Source organism: Globicephala melas, chromosome 1 (assembly GCF_963455315.2).
Source record: "Globicephala melas chromosome 1, mGloMel1.2, whole genome shotgun sequence".
Classification (NCBI taxonomy): Eukaryota; Metazoa; Chordata; class Mammalia; order Artiodactyla; family Delphinidae; genus Globicephala; species Globicephala melas.
The window spans coordinates 109432341-109452300 of NC_083314.1; the positions used below are offsets into that span (position 1 = coordinate 109432341).

At 39.6% G+C, this 19960-nt stretch overlaps 2 protein-coding genes across 2 annotated transcripts in view; one reads left to right on the forward strand and one right to left on the reverse strand.

Annotated features, from left to right (window-relative positions):
- The window catches only part of LRRC8C (leucine rich repeat containing 8 VRAC subunit C), a 91692-nt gene extending 77034 nt beyond the window's left edge, over positions 1-14658 (reverse strand). The window contains exon 1 of the mRNA XM_030868609.3: positions 14449-14658. The gene's annotated coding sequence lies outside the window, so the exon portion shown is untranslated. The remainder of the gene's footprint in view (positions 1-14448) is intronic.
- A 4496-nt stretch (positions 14659-19154) lies between these two features.
- Positions 19155-19623, forward strand: LOC115859568 (small ribosomal subunit protein uS8-like). The gene has a single exon (XM_060287520.1). The coding sequence runs from the start codon at positions 19193-19195 to the stop codon at positions 19544-19546; it is 354 nt and encodes a 117-aa protein (XP_060143503.1). The 5' UTR covers positions 19155-19192; the 3' UTR covers positions 19547-19623.
- Positions 19624-19960: the final 337 nt, after the last annotated feature.

Sequence of the window (19960 nt, forward strand, 5' to 3'; positions counted from 1 at the left end):
TACAAGCAACTATATGCCAATAAAATGGACAATCTGGCAGAAAATCACAAATTCTTAGGAAAGCACATCCTTGTGAGACTGAACCAGGAAGAAATAGAAAATATAAACAGACCAATCACAAGCACTGATGTTGAAACTGTGATTAAAAATCTTCCAACAAACAAAAGCACAGGACCAGATGGCTTCACAGGCGAATTCTATCAAACAATTAGAGAAGAGCTAACACCTATCCTTCTCAAACTCTTCCAAAATATAGCAGAGGGAGGAACACTCCCAAACTCATTCTACAAGGCCACGATCACCCTGATATCAAAACCAGACAAAGATGTCACAAAGAAAGAAAACTACAGGCCAATATCACTGATGAACATAGATGTAAAAATCCCCAACAAATTACTAGCAAACAGAAACCAACAGAACATTAAAAGGATCATACACCATGATCAAGTGGGGTTTATCCCAGGGATGCAAGGATTCCTCAATATACGCAAATCAATCTACGTGATAAACCATCTTAACAAACTGAAGAAGAAAAACCATATGATTATCTGAATAGATGCAGAAAAAGCTTTCGACAAAGTTCAACACACATTTATGATAAAAACCCTCCAGAAAGTAGGCATAGAGGGAACTTAGCTCAACATAATAAAGGCCATATATGACAAACCCACAGCCAACATCGTCCTCAATGGTGAAAAACTGAAACCATTTCCTCTAAGATCAGGAATAAGACAAGGTTGTCCACTGTCACCACTATTATTCAACATGGTTTTGGAAGTTTTAGCCACAGCAATCAGAGAAGAAAAGGAAATAAAAGGAATCCAAATCGGTAAAGAAGAAGTAAAGCTGTCACTGTTTGCAGATGACATGATACTATACATAGAGAATCCTAAAGATGCTACCAGTAAACTACTAGAGCTAATCAAGGAATTTGGTAAAGTAGCAGGATACAAAATTAATGCACAGAAATCTCTTGCATTCCTATACATTAATGATGAAGAATCTGAAAGAGAAATTAAGGAAACACTCCCATTTACCCCTGCAACAAAAAGAATAAAATACCTAGGAATAAACCTACCTAAGGAGACAAACTACCTGTATACAGAAAACTATAAGACAGTGATGAAAGAAATTAAAGACGACACAAACAGATGGAGAGATATACCATGTTCTTGGATTGGAAGAATCAACATTGTGAAAATGACTATACTACACAAAACAATCTACATATTCAATGCAATCTCTATCAAACTACCAATGGCATTCTTCACAGAACTAGAACAAAAAATTGCACAATTTGTATGGAAACACAAAAGACCCCGAATAGCCAAAGCAATCTTGAGAAAGAAAAACGGAGCTGGAGGAATCAGGCTCCCAGACTTCAGACTATATTACAAAGCTACAGTAATCAAGACAGTATGGTACTGGCACAAAAACAGAAATATAGATCAATGGAACAGGATAGAAAGCCCAGAGATTAACCCACGCATATATGGTCACCTTATTTTTGATAAAGGAGACAAGAATATACAATGGAGAAAAGACAGCCTCTTCAGTAAGTGGTGCTGGGAAAACTGGACAGCTACATGTAAAAGAATGAAATTAGAACGCTCCCTAACACCATACACAAAAATAAACTCAAAATGGATTAAAGACCTAAATGTAAGGCCAGACACTATCAAACTCTTAGAGGAAAACACAGTCAGAACACCCTATGACATAAATCACAGTAAGATCCTTTTTGACCCCCCCCCCCCCAGAGAAATGGAAATAAAAACAAAAATAAACAAATGGGACCTAATGAAACTTAAAAGTTTGCAGAGCAAAGGAAACCATAACCAAGATGAAAAGACAACCCTCAGAATGGGAGAAAATATTTGCAAATGAAGCAACTGACAAAGGATTAACCTCCAAAATTTACAAGCAGCTCATGCTACTCAATATCAAAAAAACAAACAATCCAATCCAAAAATGGGCAGAAGACCTTAATAGACATTTCTCCAAAGATATACAGATTGCCAAGAAACACATGAAAGGATGCTCAACATCACTAATCATTAGAGAAACGCAAATCAAAACTACGAGGTATCACCTAACACCAGTCAGAACTGCCATCATCAAAAAATCTACAAACAATAAATGCTGGAGAGGGTGTAGAGAAAAGGGAACCCTCTTGCACTGTTGGTGGGAATGTAAATTGATAACAGCCACTATGGAGAACAGTATGGAGGCTCCTTAAAAAACTAAAAATAGAACTACCATACGACCCAGCAATCCCACTACTGGGCATATACCCTGAGAAAACCATAATTCAAAAAGAGTCATGTACCAAAATGTTCATTGCAGCTCTATTTACAATAGCCAGGATATGGAAGCAACTTAAGTGTCCATTGACAGATGAATGGATAATGAAGATGTGGCACACATATACAATGGAATATTACTCAGCCATAAAAAGAAATGAAATTGAGCTATTTGTAGTGAGGTGGATGGACCTAGAGTCTGTCATACAGAGTGATGTAAGTCAGAAAGAGGAAAACAAATACCATATGCTAATACATATATATAGAATCTAAAAAAAAAAAAATTCATATGCTGTAAGTTAAACTTCTATCTCGTTTCAGAAGATATATACAATCACTCTTTAGATTCCATTGGAGATCCCTTCACATCACTGGAAGTAATTAAATTTTTGCTTGTCTTCCTTGTCTTAGCTGAAATATCCCAGTTCCTTTCATTTATTCCACATAGATTCAGTTTTTCAATGCTGTAACCCTCTTTGTCATGGTCTTTTGACTCTTTTCCAAGGTTTTCATCTTCCTATTTATTTGTGTAGTCGTAAATTAAGGTGTAATAGTGTGACATCAAAAGAACCCAAATCTACTTTTCTTTTATTATAACGTACTGTATGCTTTTAATACATACTAATACGTTGCCTTATAAAAAACAAATTTCCAAATCTGTTTGTGTAATAGAACTTGCAACCTCCTTCCAGAAATTAATGTTCCTGATACAATGCTTAATTAATTGATTCTCATGAACTTTAATGACATTAAGAAATTCTGGGAATTTAGTTACCACCCAAGCAGTTGATAAACTGTCAACCAAGAGTTTAGTAGCCTTTAACCAAATATTATTTTCTTTTGATGTTGAATCTAACACTTTTCTAACCATTTTCTTTTCCTATAAAATGTCCCTACCAAGTGCAAATCTTTTAATTAGCCTACTAGAGAGCATTTTTTTTTTAAACAGGAAATCTATTGTAATTCTTTGATACATGCTAAGTACAAAGTTTTTTGTTTTTCAAATGCAGGGATCAATAAACTTATTCTATAGAAGGAGAGACAGTAAATATTTAGGCCTTATAGGTCACATCTGGTCTATGTTGCATATTCTTTAAATTTTTTAAACAACCCTTCAAAAATGTAAAAACCAATCTCAGCAAGTGGGCCATACAAAAACAGGTTGCAGACCCAAACTATGCAGGCCACAGTTTGCCGATTTCTGTTGTAATGGTTCTTGGAGGTCCCATGGAGATTTGCTCATCTCAAAAGAGCAGCCGCTGGATCAAGGAACTTCATGGCATGTACGCTATTGAGATCCCTTGCTTCTCTTCCTGAGCCTGGGATGTTTTGCTGATCTACGGCAATTTGAGCCCTTGAATGTCAAAGTCTAGTGGCTATCTGAAAGCACTCCTGTTCTACTGGGCTTATGGTGATTTACTATCTAAGTTGAGAGCTTGGAGAGTAGGCTGGGCCATAAGAATTGGTTAAACTTGGGGTTGGAGTTAAAGCAGAACTCCTCCCCAGGATGAGATCAGAGAGGTATTTTGATATCTGAATGAAATAAAGAACTCCCAAGAAGGGAAGTCAAGTGTAGAACCCGAAGTTTCCAACCCATATTTTAAATTTGAGAACTTCCATGGCCAGTGTTTTGAATTTGACTCATTCAATGGCCAAATGTCTGTTATTATACTAAGAAAAACCAAAGCCCTTATAAAGTAAGTTTAGGATGAGCAACTATGCATTTTTAGGGAAAAAGGTATCTAAAACTTGGAAGTGAGGCAAAGGGAGGGCAGAATATCCTTTTATTATTATCTTGAAGAACTGTTTAACTGGCCTACGCAAGGATAATTTAGGGAAATACTTTTTTTTTTTTTTGACTTGCTAATTACTACTCATTACATTCCAGACTTGCAGATTTTTGTTCGGTAGAAAAGAAAACCCAAAACATATGTTTTTTATTGCCCTGAAGGATGTTACCTAGTTTTGTATCTAACCTAGCAATGTTATTCTAACATTCCTTTTTGTTTGTTTGTTTGTTTGTTTTTTGCAGTACGCGGGCCTCTCACTGCCGTGGCCTCTCCCGCTGCGGAGCACAGGCTCCAGACGCGCAGGCTCAGCGGCCATGGCTCACGGGCCCAGACGCTCCACGGCATGTGGGACCTTCCCAGACCGGGGCATGAACCCGTGTCCCCTGCATCGGCAGGCGGACTCTCAACCACTGCGCCACCAGGGAAACCCTAACATTCCTTTTTAAAATAGTTCCTGGAATGCTCTTTAAACCAAACGCTTTGCCATATTGCCAGCTCCTTCATTAAGGAGTTGAATAAATCTTTGACATGTTCGTTCTATATTCATTTCAGTCATGTTTAACTTTTCGAAAATTACCCCTTGACAACATTCACAGAAGTCTTATTGTGTTTTGCTTATAGTAGGTTTGTGTATATACTTGCACTTGTATTTGCATTTGTCTAACTTAAAAATGTACGTAGGAATTGGTTCAGAGGTTTTCTGTATATTTGCCTGTTTCTGTAAGTGGTTATTTATAGTGCTCTGTTTTTTTGTGGTCAGTGATTTCTTCGGGCACCTACTAGACGTATAGCTTCTCCCTTGCTTCGAATACCTCTAAGAATGAAAGTTAAGTGGTCACAGAAGTTTGTCCTGTGTGTGCTAGGAAAACACCTCCTTAACAAATAGATTCACTTTGAAATGAAGGGAGAAGGGGAAACCTGCCTGGGTGATTTCATAAGAGTGTGTAGGAAAGAGTTAAGGGAAATTTCTCCTAGGTCTGATAGTGAATTAAAAGAGTAGTTCTAATAGACCAAAACAGATAGAATCTACAGTTTAAAAAGATAGTCCCTCTATCACCATCCTGGGCAAACGAGTAGTGCCTGAAAGAATGTTAGCCAATGAAAGGTGTTTTACTTTTAAAAGTGCCTTTACCTCTTTCCAGAGGGAAATTAACAAGACTGTAAAGACTCAAAGGAATGAATTCACATATTCCAAGCAGGAGATAATAAATATGTATATCTAGAATAAGAGAATATGAAAAATATTCACCACTGTCCCACAACAAAAAGAAGAAAAATGCACAAAAGGGAAGTTTGGAGGTAGTGGTGGTATCCAGGTCACTAATAATAAGGAACTAAAAAAATATGCAAATAGTTTTCTGGTCAGCCTTCAGTAGCTCTTTCTATATTTCTCAATCAGAACTTTTAATTCAAAGAGATTCAGTAGTACTTTAACAGTACTTCACAAACTATGACCGAATTATATAAAATTCAAAGTTCAATTGATATTCCTGATAACGAGTACTTGGACAAGTTAAACTATTTTGTTAAATTTCATTTAGAAGACAGTTAAATGTCTTAGCCCTGATTTTATTCTAGTTTGGGAGATGATGAAAAAATTATACTTCATTTATATCAAAATGTTAAACACAGAGACACCATATGACCCAGCAATTCCACTTCTGCACATATCTATCCAAGAGAAATGAAAACAAATGCCCACACAAAACCTGTGAATGTTCACAGAAGCATTACTCCTCATAACTCCAAAGTAGAAACAACCTGAATGTCTATCAATTGATGAATGGAAAAAGAAAATACAGTATACCCATATAATGGAATATTATTTGGCAACTCAAAGTAATGGTGTAATGATACATGCTACAACTCGGATGAATCTTAAATATATTCTAAGTAAAAGAAGCCAGTCACAAAAGACTACATATTGTGTGATACCATCTACATGAAATGTCCAGAATAGGTAAATCCATAGAGACAGAGGATAGATTAGGGGCTGCCTAGAGCTTGGGAGAAGAAGTAGGGGTATGGTGGGGAGTAATAGCTAATGCTTACAGGCTTTTTTGGGGGGTGATGAGAATGTTCTAAGATAGATTACGGTAATGGTTGTACAATTCTGTAATTATTCTAAAAACCACTGAATTGTATACTTTAAACAAATAAATTTTATAGAAGGTAGGTTATACCTCAATAAAGCTGTTAAAATGTATTTTAGTTCATGCATGACTGATCTGTCCTCTGATAGGATGCCTATTTAATTGGAAGTTACTAACTTCTTGATATTTGTCTCATAGGTCAGATCATTTTGTTGTTGTTGTTGAATTATGTTTTATCTGGCAGATAAAACTGAGGACACAGCATCTCAGATAGTTCTAAGAGACTGCTCCCTAGATCATTATTTACACTAAAGATTTAAGTCTTTGTATATATGTTCAACAACACTGAATTATAACTAGTGCCAATTTATTTAATGTTTGTTATACTCCTGCAGTAATATGAAACCATGGAATGTCATATTTCCCTGATACATTTTTAATATGAACTGTGATTATATCATTTTTAAGTGGCAATGTAAATTGTAATTAAACATAATTAATATTAAGACCTGGGACTAATATTATAATTAGATAATGAATAACCTTTGGCAAATACTATCATATGATGGTTTTAACCTATGTATCATATCTATACATAAATATAATTTGTTCTTCATAACATTTAAATAATAATACGATAATAATTGTCTTATATAACATGCTTTATAAAATTAATTTTATCTTAAAAACCAAAGCATAACACATTAAATGCTGTCATCCACCATGTTTTTAGTTTATGTGATTTATATGATAAATAACACATATTGAGATAAAATTATTTTTAATTAGCTTAATAGAATAGGTAACTGGTAACTGAGGAAAAAAAAATTTCTCAATATGAAGCTGTAAAATTATTTACTTACCATATAGTCTACCTAGTTGCTAAAAGATATTTTTTCACTCACCCAAACCAAATGTGTTCTTTCAGAAGGGGCAATTAGCTTTCCTGCTTTTGTGCTGATTTTTGATAATTCAAAATTATAAATAACTGAAAACAAACAAGCGGAATAATAAAGAGATTCCTGGCCTCTAGAGAAATTAAAATTCTGAGATTTCTTAAACACTTTCTTAGTTGTAGTTAATAAGCCAGCCATCAATATGGCCTTCTTTTATCATTGGGCATCTACATTCTTATCTGGCAACATTTTAAAATGTTGCTTTGAGATTGTTTCAAATTTGGAGCAATAGAAAAAGGAGCAGTTTTTTAATATTCAAAACATGTTTGAGACACACTAGACAGCCTCTAGGGAGCACCAAAGGTGTGCTCCCTCTCCTATAATCCAGGATGTGGCACTCATAAGTAAAAAAGATGCTGGAAATAATTCGTTGTAATTGATTTGCTCCTTAAATTCCTTAATTAGGTCAACAGTAGGCTGTTCTGCTTATTGAAGTACATTAGGGGAAAGCTGTCAAGTAAAAAAAAAGTTAGATAAAATGTTAGTGATGTGATTATGTTATCAGATACCCTTTCAGGATAAGTAAAATCTTCTTCAAGTTCAGGTACAAGGGCTGACTGAAACAGTCACTGTCAACAGATTTACTTCAAAGATTTTGTTTGTAAATTTTAAATACCCACATGTCCGTTAGAGATTAGTGTGGCATTTATCTTTATTTGCTGCTTTGTAGATTCCTTGGGATATGGAATCCTGATTTCAAACACAAAGTCTGTAAGGAGAGATACTTTTACTTCTTCCTTTCCAATCTTTATGTCTTTAGTTTTTTTCATCCTTATTGCACTGGCTAGCCTCCTGCATGATCTTGAATGGGGATAAGACTTGTCCTTGGAAACCAGCTAAAGAGGTAATCAGTTAACTGTCAACTGTTAGGCAAGAGTCTAATGACCTTGAACCCACATTTTTTTTATCTAACCTAACAATGATACCTAACCAGTCATATGCTTATAAAATGTCCCTAGTCAGGATGAATTTTAAAACTGACCTACCAGAAATCTTTTCTCTTATATGTAAGACTAAAGTAAAACTTTAACACATAGTCATAAATGATTTGTCCAAAAAGTGTTTTCTAACAGTCTATTCAGTCGCACAGTTATCTATCACCATCTCCTTAGGATTAATTTTACTTTTGCCCTAATGGCATGTAGCTAGTCTTTCTCCATCTTGCATTTCATTCATGTAGTCATTCAACAAATATTTACTGGTCCTTTGCTAACATATACTGTTCTAAATACTGGTGATACAAAAATGAACATAACAAAACAAACAAAAATCTAGTATATTTGTATGGTTGGTTTATTTAGTTTTCTTCAAGTTACAATTCTATACTTCCCTTAAATGAATTTCACTGCTCAGTTTTGACTGTTTCCTTTCATTTTTATTTTATTTTGCCAAGCTCATTTCCAGTCTTTCCTTCAACACTGTACTTCTCTATCCACTGTGGAGCCACTCACAGAAATATAACACGTTATGTTATCCAGATCCTTAGATAAAATGCTTAAACACTCAACACACATCCAAACCCTAGACACACCTCCAGCTGCTACCTCCTCAACTTTAACCATTTTCTGGTTACAGGGATCCACATAGCTGTGCATTAACTAGAAAGGTTTTTTGTATGCTGTACAGTATTTCCTAACTTTGCTGACTTTAAGAACATTATCCTGGACCTTGCTAATTTCAAGGGCGATAATACAAATTAGCTTGCTGGTTTTTCCTAGAGAAGCTATCCTCATAGTTATTTTTAAAAATCAAGGTGTTATTAGCTAAAAAATCCCCTATTGTATTTTTCCAGGAGTTGGATTTATAGGTTATATCTTTCCCATTTAAAAAAAAAAAGATATTTGAACCTGTGTCTAATTTTTATAAATCTCTAAGGTATATGAGGAAGAGTAGTTAGTAATTTTTATTGATTTGACAAGTTCCTCATACATACAGGGAGAACACAGGACCCAAAAGCTTTCATCTATTTAGCTTATTTAGTGACTTTTATCTAGGATTGGTTTTGATGTTCTGACTTCATATTTTATATAGTACTCCAAATTTCCAATTACATATAGAAATATTTCTGTATACATATTTCATGACCCTATTGAGAAGAATAACTTCTAATTACACTCTCAAATTTCATTTCTAGAATTTAAAATAATAGAAAGGGAAATGGATACACTCTAAGATGTTAGAAACTTTACTGTAAAATGTACCATTAAATATTTATTCCACAACTGTTTCTTGAGCAGCTCTGTCCCAGGCACTGTACAGGTGCTGTGGATACAGAAGTGAGCAAGACAGAAATGGCCTATATGGCCTCTGCCCCCGTGGGACTTTCAGTGCAGCTCCAAAAATCAAACAGAGAAAAGAGGTTGAAAAACAAGGATGTTTCTGGAGGTTTGAGGGGAAAGGAGAGGGAAAAGAACAATATGGTTAAAATAGAAGCTGAAGAAGAGGATCAGCTGTTGTCGGGGAAGGAGCATGCAAAGGCTGAGAGCCTCCAAATGTTGAAAGAAGCCAAGCTCCTCTAACCCTAACAGTTCTGAGGTTCCACATCAAAAGCCCAGGCTCATGCTCCCCAGGGACCCAAAGCAAGGAACCGAACATGAAAAAGCTGAGGGACTTCAGAAGCCCCACCCCTACCCCCAAATATCTACTTGTTATGAGTTAAAATCTCTTAGATAGAGAACATGGTATTTCATAATAATAAATAACTACTGTAGAATGCAAATGCTCTAATAAATACAAACTAATTTATACTCATGTGTAATTGACCAGTCACAAGAATGAATGTTTAGTATCAGAGCCTTCCCGGCATAATAGAAGTAAGTAAATAAAAGATGCTGAGTATTTAAAGTTTGGGGAGGGCTTCCCACCCAGAAACAAAACAACACAGGTAGAGGTGGTTTTGGAAGATAACTTAATGAATTTAATAATTTTGCCAAGATGAAACTGGGACAATTGGAAGACATATTTTTACAAACATATTTCAGCTTGAGAGCCAATAAAGTATACCTCTTTATAAAGGAAAAAAAATGTATATGTATATACTATTCTTCATGTCTTTTAGTTCCATATGGCTCTTTTATGGTTTTCAAACATAATCCAGAATCATGCTCTACCATGTGTTCTCAACAGGGGGGCAATCCTGTCCCTGTCAAAAATTGAGTCTGTGGGGCAGGGTAAACGAATCTTCAGGTTTGTAGCCTGCCAACAGGCCACAGTACATAAATGGGTATACCAGTGTATCTGTGGCATTACAATGTATCTAAAAAAAAACTCTGGAGGGAGGGTAGTAATGAACTAAAGATTGAGAAATGCTTCCCTAAGAGCTTCCTTATTCTCTCTTGTGCTTCCAGCCCTCGGGCAGTGTTTGGGTTTAGCCAAACTAATTTTCTTCCTTGCTCTTCCGACCGACCCCTCTCCAGTATGGGCAGAGCTTGGGTTCTTCTGAGTTCTTAGAAGGGTTCTTTAAAGAACATATAGTTCTCCTGGATGCCTTTGACCCCAAATACTTCAGTCATCTGGAACACTTTCAGTTGTTTCTCTAAGCTTTACAGCATTTTTCTTAAAATTGTTTTTTGAATTTCACCGATTTCCTCTTTTCTTTTCTTAACTCTGTTCATTTTCTAAATATTACCATGTCTCTACCAACTGCCACTCACAGACTATAGAATATTTTAAAAGGACACCCATCCAACACTAGAAAGGGATCCTAAATTCACTCCCAGAACTTATGACAGTGTGTTACAGTTCTAAGTAAAGAGCCCAAGTTATTTTTTGTTTCATGCCTGATATTGGAAATGAGTTCAGTTATTCTCTATCTTTTAATATGTTTAGGAAATTTTCAATATACCTGCCAAACTATCTACTTTAAGAAAAGCTCTGAGATTACCCTCTTGCCCTTCTGTGCCAGCGCTGGGAGCAAATGGGAGTATATTAATGTTCTAGATGTTCAAGGCCACACAGGAGAGGCAGAAAACAGGATAGTGCATTTGCCAAAAAATACAAATTCCATCCCATTGAAATATGGCTAGTAATGTTCTAAAAAATGTGCAGAGTGAGCAAAGGAAAAACTACATAAGGTGAGTAAATGTTTATAAGTCAAGATTACAAAAAAAGGATATGACACAAAAGTTAAAGATGCTAAAAACCAGATAAGGTCTTTATACAAAAGAGTGAAACACTGACAACATCGACTAATCGCTATATGCACATAAAATACACAAATGTAAAATAAAGCAGAAATTTCGATCCATGCTAGAATACAGTAACCCCTACTATTTATTAAGCATCTACTAGGTGGACAGGAGCTGTCCTTCACATGTATTGTTACATTTAATCTACACAGTGACCCAGCTAGGTAGGCTTTATTAATAACCCCATTACACACAAAGAATATGGGGCTCAGAGAAGCTCAATAATGTGAGTTAGTTGGCACTTGTATTGTGCAATAGCGCCAGAATTTGTATCAGCTTTTCCTGTCTTGAGCCATGCCCTTTACCCTATGCCAGTCTAGAATGATTTACATTTTAAGAGAAATTAAGTGAATTCGAGGTGCATAGTGATGTCACCTCACATATTGGTTGCAATATGCTTTCATGAGTGTTCTGGGGCTAGAGATATAGCCAGCACTCCAGGGACTGAGTATAAAGTCTTTGGGAGTGTGTTGCAGCCCATGAGGCCATCATTATCTGTGGATGAGAAGAGCTGATGAGCAGGAGTGAAATGTTCATTAGGTTAAGCTCTAAATCAGTCATTTAATAGAAATCAGTGGCAAGAACAGGGATTTGGGAAACAGATGGCCCTGATTCCAAATTCGAATTCTGCTGTATACAAGTTACATGGAAAACCCTGGACAGGTGACTTAAACTTCCTTGATCTCCATTTCCTCATACAGTCATTATGGTAAGTTAACAAAAATTTATGTAGGAAAAAGAAAAAGAGGCAGCTTTGGATAAAAAAGTAAATCATTAAGACTAGAGGCTTTGGATATACGTATTCGTATAACAGATTTACTTTGCTGTACACCTGAAACTAACACAACATTGTAAATCAATTATACCCCAATAAAACTTTTAAAAAATATACTAGAGGCTTGGCTTCGTTCAAGCATTAACTTAGCTGTAGAGTCTTGGGTAAGTCACAAACTCTGAGCCTTTTTCTTCTGTGAAATGTGAATGGCCATCTACCTTAAGGGTTTGTTGTCAGATTCTGAGATAATGTGTCAGACACCTACAGCAACTAGACCGTATTATAGTGGTGCTCCATATTAAATTATTAACACAACACTTGGCAAAATAAGTGTGTGTTTCCACTCTATTTCTTTTTAAACTTGGGCTTTATTATAAAGTCATTGGTGACTACAACTTAAAAATACTACAGACTATTAAGAATCATTAAAAATTTGGTAAAAATTAGATACCTTAGAAGTTAAAAATATTGCTAACTTTGTAGTTTTTTAAAAGATAAACTTCCTATAAGTGGAAAACTATTCATTCTTTTCTCTTACAGTTCCTCATACTTTTTACTTTTACTAAAAGCATTCCCTTCTAAACACACACTTCATTAGGTAAGTGCCTAGTCAATCTGAGAAATAAGAGATTAGTACCATTAACAAAGGCTTTGATAATTTTATTAATAATAAAGTTGTTAAACATGGGTGCTATCTCTGATATGGTTGTTGGGTTAGTGGGCCTTATCTGTGGTCAGTCTATTATGTGAACCATGAAAAACATCCATCCTTGCAAAGCTGCTTCCCACCTCTCCCTCAAAAGCAAACACACTGACCTAAAGAGTATATAATCACTCGAAAGTAAAGCAAATCAGGGTCACATCCAGGGTCTTCCCTATTTAAGCAAGTCACAAGAAATGCAAATATCACAGATAAGAGTTGTATACATCTAATCTGTTATCTATGTCCACACACCCAACACATGGTTTATGAATCTGAGCAAATTTTGGGAAGTTCGACTTACCTTTGGGGCTTACATAAATCATTAAAAAATAGAGAGAAAAACACATAAAGCTGATTGGCTCTGACGATTCTGCAGTATTGTGCCGAGAGGGTTAAGACCACTTGTCCTCATCTCTCATCTGGATGGCATTTTAATGACTTGTCCATGAAGAAACCTCAGGTATGCCTTAGGAAACCACTACATACCTGTCCGGAAATGTGACCGTTGGTTAAGGCTACATTTCTTACACTATCGATGGCTTGTAAGAAGCGTGTGACTAAAATAGGGCTGCCATTTCCTTTACCTATTCCTCCCCCATAAGTCTGCATGAAATAGTCATTCAAGTCTCCCTCTGCCCAACACCGGCACTCCCACACAGGTTGATCGGGTCTTACTTTTTACTTTAAGGTGGATGGGGACTTGAAAGTGTTTCCTAACTGGTTTGCTGGGAGTTTAAAATGCTTAAAAAGAATTCGAAAGTGAAGTTTGGCCCTAACCCTCTGAAATATCCGTCCTGGGATGTGGGCTAGGTGTCCGTGGCATTCAAAGGTAGGTACAGAGCGAGGTTTTGAAGGGACTGGAATCTGATGTACCCCGGCAGGCGTGGGTGGGGGAGGGAAGAACTGGCGGAGGGAGAGAAGAAGGAATTAGGGTCTACGGAGCACATCCTAAGGTTGCTGAGTTGCTAACTCCATCCCTCACCATCTCGTCGTTGAGAACCAGCTGGAAAGGGCAAGACCGGCGAGCCTGGGTTTGGGTCGAAGGCAGCGGTCCTGGCCTCGACCGCCGGCCTAGACACCTGGCTTCTGGGGCCCGCGCGATCCGGCGAAACCCTCTCTCCCCTAGGGTCCTGCTGGGGAGCAGACATCACGCTCTCGTTCCCTTCGGAGACCTTCTAATTCCTCTCTCTCTCCGAAAGTGCTAACTTCAGGGTTCGGGGGCGGCAAGGGAAGAGCAGACCAGAAGGGGCAGGCCCTGGGGTCTCGGGAGTTTTTAAGGTAGAACGACGATCGCTCCCAGCGTGGCCCCGTTTTCTCCTGGTCCCCTGGCCCCATCCCCCCAAGTCCGCAGAACCTGCCGCGCTGCGCTTGGCGCCAGGCTGGGGTCTCTCGCCCGACGCTGGGGCTGGCGTGGGGAAGGGTGGGGAAGGGGTTGGCGGGTCCCCGAGCCCCAGCAGCGTATGGCTCCAGGGACCACACGCTGGGCAGGAGACTACAGTCTGCCCTCCCGAGAGCCGGGGAAAGGCAGGGACGCGAGCGAGGCGGGGCGAGTCGTGGCCCCAGCGCACCTAGCGGACTGAGCCGCCGGTCCTCGGCGGGCCGTCCCTCTCCATCCCATCCCTCGGCGGTCCCCGCCCTTACCTCTAGGCGAGAGGGTGCCGTCTGCAAAGGGTGCTGGGGAGCGGCGAGCCGTCCCCCGGTCGGGCTCAGCGGCGGCCAGCGACAGCGGGGTCGCTCGCGGGGCTGCTGCTCATGGCTCGTCGCGCTCGGAGCACTGCGGCTGCGGCCACGGAGGCGCCTTCCTCCTAGTCCTCTTCGCGGGCTCCGAGCCGGGACGCAGCTAACGCCCCAGCCTCGCAGCCCTCCGCCCCTCCGCCTCCCCGGCCGCGGATGGAGCCGCCTCCAGCGCCGCCCTGCAAGCAGCCGGGCCAGCGGCAGCCAGCGCCCCCCAGCGCCCGGCCCCGGGGTCGCCGCGCCGCCCACCGGTCGGCTCCGCCGTCCCAGCCCGCTGTGACGCAGGCCACCGGGCCCGGGAACTTCCTCCCCCGCGGAGACCACCCCAAGCCCGGGCCGGCCGCCAAGGGGACTTCCTTCAGAACACGGAAGAAAATCTCCCGCCGCTTCCCGGCGGGGCCACTGCGGCCTTTATGACGCCCACCTGGCGGCCAGTGCCGGGGGAATCGGCTGGGGCTAATACCTTCCGCCATCCCTAACAATCCGCGGAAAACCCGAGGCTTCCCTGCGCTCGGCGCTCGCTCCACAACCGCAGCTCCTCCCCTGGGTAAGTTAGAGGGGAGCAGCTACCCCTAAAAATAGCCCTTCTGGGAACTCCTCGGAAGGACCGGGGTCAGGATAGAGATAATCCCTCTTCATTATCATCCTCCCCGCACAGAAGAACAGAACGGTGGGAAGGGGTGGTGGGACGCACCGAAGGAGACAGAGGACAAAGGCAAAAACCAGTTTTTCTGGACCATAAAGCCCATGAGCCGGTCGCTTGACACCTGAGCTTCCTGTCTAGCAGGAACCCCCAAGTTCCCGGACCTTAACAACAGGGCGCCTGGATCTCTCAGCCGCAGGTTCCAGGGACGCTGAAATTGAACGCTCTGCCTACAGTTTCGTGCTGTGCATGAAGGAGTTGACCAGGCACGTCAAAACCACCTGTTGTCTAAAGAGTATGGGGGAGAGGTTTTCCCTTTTTTTTTTTCTTTTAAATTGATCTGAACAATTTTTTTCTCCACCTTTCCCTACCCAATTTCAGGATGAAAAGCGAACTCTGCCTTCTTGAAAGTTGACAGTTATCTGTATGGAAAATCTGCCCAGTGGAAAAGTGTCCAGAAAAGATTACTAAGTAATATAGGGTCTTCTGGGATGCATTACCAATACGAGCTTTTCTAAGAGCACCAACAATTAAACTATTGCTTTGTCCTGGCATTCAGGGAAAGACAGGTGTATGCCGAAAGAGGAATTCGTAGACAACTAGTCCTCTTTCACTAGTTGGTTGGTTTTTACACAGTTGGTTGGTTGGTTCTTAAGAAAGCAGGCACCTCCTTTTACCCCACGCCAAAATTAAAATGTGTCCAAAAGTTGTTCTTTTAGGCTTTTTACTGATTTCTCCATGTTCCTCTGGCAAACTCCTACATTTTTTCCAATTCCAGTACTGTGGTTGGGTGTCTTTCCCAGAAGACAACCTGAAACCCTCTCAGGCCTTAGGAGATGACCCGAATACTAGCCTTAATTAACCTAGATCAACACAAAATTCTAGAGTGGAGCCATCCTCCTAGGTAGCAGGCAGAAAAATTCCTGGAAGTTTCCTGGGGAAAAGACAGAGACTGATTAGCAATTTGCTAAAAAGTACTGAGTACCTTGCAGGCCACCAGGTACTAGCTGAGGTAGTTCCAGCTCTTCAATGCCTTGCCAGGATTTAAATGCTCAGTGAGGTGAGTACTAAGGGCACTAATGTCCTGTGGAGGGCTTTATTCTCCAAGGGCTTTCTGAGTGCACCTCTATCTTCCTTGTGCCACTGGCACCCTAAACTCAAGCTTAGTCATCCCTGAAATGCTCCCACACTACCCAGTGTCAAGGAACCACAATTCTAGACTTTGGACACAGGTGAACCAGGAGGAAGTCCCTACTCTTCTTGTGTAAATGTAAGGAAGTTACTGCTACATTTTTTTTTCCATCAACAATATTAGTACTATAGAGTGCTGTGAGAATTAAATAACATGCTTAAATCACCAAGAACAGGGCCAAGCACTTTATAAGTACTCAGTAAATGGTAGCTGTTGTATTTACTATAGTTCATTGCCCTGAGAACAAAAGGACCAGAAACAGAAAGGAGGTTTGGAGATGGATTTGAATCCCTGCAAGTTGAGTTCTCCCACCCCATCCCCGACAGTTGCTTAATTGTGATACTTTTGTCTACTCTGTGCCTGCTTTCTAGTAGGGTGAACTGGACAGTTCTGCGTGTAGTCAGGTGATTCCTGTGCACACTAAAGTCTGAGAGGCGCTAGTCTGAAAGCCGCTATGTTGTACTGCTTAGGTGTCCTTATTTTACAGAATGTAAGCTGTAAGTCTAGTCACCTCACTTCAGTCAACCTACTGTAAGTCAACACACACACTTATCAAGCCTTCTGTAAAACACTAGATGAATCAGCAATCAGCCAACTTTTGTGAAGGCTGAACCCTGAGGGTCTCAAAGAAGTGTAAGTCTTATTCCCTGACTTCAAGGTGTTCACAGAGCATGAGAGGGAATCTGGCATGCATATAAGTCAAAATAAACCATTTTTAACTAAATGTGGTTGGAGTTCAGAGAAAGGAGAGGGAACTGTGGGCCAGAGCCACCATCTTGATCTTTCACTGAATACCCAATTCTTTAGGCCAAAATTTGACATTCCAAATGGGCTTCCAGAGTGAGTTTCCATACTTAGACTCCACACAGAAGTTAACTATGTACTGGTTGACAAATAGGGAGCAGAAGTAGACCTTTCTGAGCAATGCATGACCATGATAAGAAATTTGGAATGATGTAGATCTGGGCTCAAATCCTGTGTCCACCACTAACCAGCTATGTGACCCTGAGCTTCATAATCTTTGAAGCCCAGTTTCCCCATCTGTCTCTTAGAATAGCAATACCTTCTTTTGAAGGTTCTAGTGAGGCTTAGAATATCTGCAATCGCTCCGGTGGATTGTATGGAAATGGTGATTATATTACATTGTCTTGTTAGCTACAAGAAAAAGCAGGCTGGACTATATCATTCCTTAAATCACATTTCAAAAGCCGCCTTCTCTGTGGAGCTCTGCAGGCTCCAGCCAAGTGTAATTCTCACTTCCTTATGCTCCCACAGCACTTATTTTTGAACCTCTGTTTCAGAACTTAACTGGTGTCCTGCCATTTATTTCTTTATGTTTTGCTTCTCTACTGTATATTCATCTCTACATCAACACCTAGCAGAGAGCCTGGCATTAAATTTTGAAAGAACAAGTTTAAAAATGTTTCAATTTCTTGTACGGGTTCTGACTTTCACTATAATTTGTATTAAACTGCAGGCTCTAAAACCTGAACCCTTTTGCTCATAGTTTATACTAAAATTATGTATTTTGAACATGTATCTGCTTAAACCTTGATTTTTCAATGCTGGGCTTATTCTTTAAGACCAACCTGCTATGCTTGTTTTGTTTTGTGATGTCAGTTGATCCTTCCCAGTAATAGTGAAAGTAAAATCTAAATTCTAAACCAAAACCACCAGCAGGATTTTACTCAGCATTCTCTACCCACTCTGTGCACATCTGCTCCCCAGACCTTTTCTGAGCTTTGTGGGAAAGATCCTGAGCTAACAGGAAACATGGTTGTTTTAAGTTTCAGCTGTTAACATTGTTGCAACCATTACCACTTTCTGAATTAATAGCTGCAAGATAAAACCCACCTTTAACAACAGTTTTGAAATCCTTGACTCTATGCCAATAAAAATGCTAGGGAAACCTTCCCTAGAAAAAGTCGTGTGAGCAGGAAGTTGCCCAAGAGGTAATGTGGTCAAATGTGGTCTTGACCCTAAAAAGGCAGAAGAACTTGTGCCAGAGGAGAGGGTGGTGTCATTGAGGACTTAAAAATAGAATTCTAGAAAACTTTGGGTCAAATTCTTCTAAAATCAGCCCTGTATAATTTATACACCTCCCTCCACACACATGCACACGCGTTGGAAGTGGTTGGTACCACTAACTTGTGGGATATTCTTTGGAAATAATAATAATGAATAAGCACTTACTAGGTACATGGTATGTGCTAAGTACTAACTTTATATATATTGTCTCATTTAGTCGCTGTCGTCATCCACTAGTAGGCAGTGTTATTTTCTGCTATTGAGAGAGGGGAAAACTGAGGCACTTTGTAATCAAGTAACTAGCCAAAGGTCACATGACCAATGAGTGGAAGAGTTAGGATTTGGACCCAGGTGAGTCTAATTGCAGAGTTCTCAGGCTTAACCACTACTCAATCCATGGAAAAGGAATATTTATTTTTAAAGTGAATGCATGAAGTATATTCAGTAAGGTTAACAATGTAGTTTTTCAGTAGTTTATGAAATTGCATTCATTTGTACTTTTCTCAATCATGTATTCATATCCTAAATGTGCCTTCCTGGGGTGATTTCACAGCTTACTCTTTAATTGAAAAGCATTTTATGACTGAAAGCAAACTTAATGAAAGATCATGAAGTGTCTGTGGTTCTGAGTTTAGGCAATATGAAAGATACCAGGCAGAGAGCCTCATTCTTAGAATTATTGTTTATATGGGCCAATGATGAATAACTTTCACGTGATAGATATGTAGTATAAGTTTAAAGTAAAAAATGAGTTTGCTTTCTTTCCGCCATCTTTCCGTGCCGCCATAATGGTGCGCATGAATGTCCTGGCTGATGCTCTCAAGAGTACCAACAATGCCAAAAAGAGAGGCAAACGCCAGGTTCTTATTAGGCCGTGCTCCAAAGTCATCGTCAGATTTCTCACTGTGATGATGAAGCATGGTTACATTGGCGAATTTGAAATCATCGATGATCACAGGGCTGGGAAAATTGTTGTGAACCTCACAGACAGGCTAAATAAGTGTGGAGTGATCAGCCCCAGGTTTGATGTGCAACTGAAAGATCTAGAAAAATGGCAGAATAACCTGCTCCCGTCCCGTCAGTTTGGTTTCATTGTACTGACAACCTCAGCTGGCATCATGGACCATGAAGAAGCAAGATGAAAACACACAGGAGGGAAAATCCTTGGATTCTTTTTCTAGGGATGTAATACATACGTGCAAATAAAATGCCTCAGAGGGGGGAAAAAAAAATGAGTTTGACATTCTCAGGAGTGACTTTTTTGTACCCAAATATCACTGCTATCACTGCATTACTAAATAATATTTGCTTGCTCCTGTTTATTAATCATGTACAGCCACTGATCTAAGAACCTTATATGTATTAACTCATTAATTAAATCTACAAATGACTGGCTCTGTCCATGAAGTAAATTATTTAAAGATAATGAAACATTCTTAAGGGGTTTAGAACTTCCGTAGTTATTAAACGAAATACATTAGGATTTACCTCTTATGGAAGGAAACTCATTTTTTCCCCAGGACTCAACATTTTCAGCCTTTTCTCAATACCGTATC

Excerpts from the sequence above, each read along its gene's own strand:
- LOC115859568 (XM_060287520.1), top strand. The coding sequence starts at position 19,193 with ATGGTGCGCATGAATGTCCTGGCTGATGCTCTCAAGAGTACCAACAAT.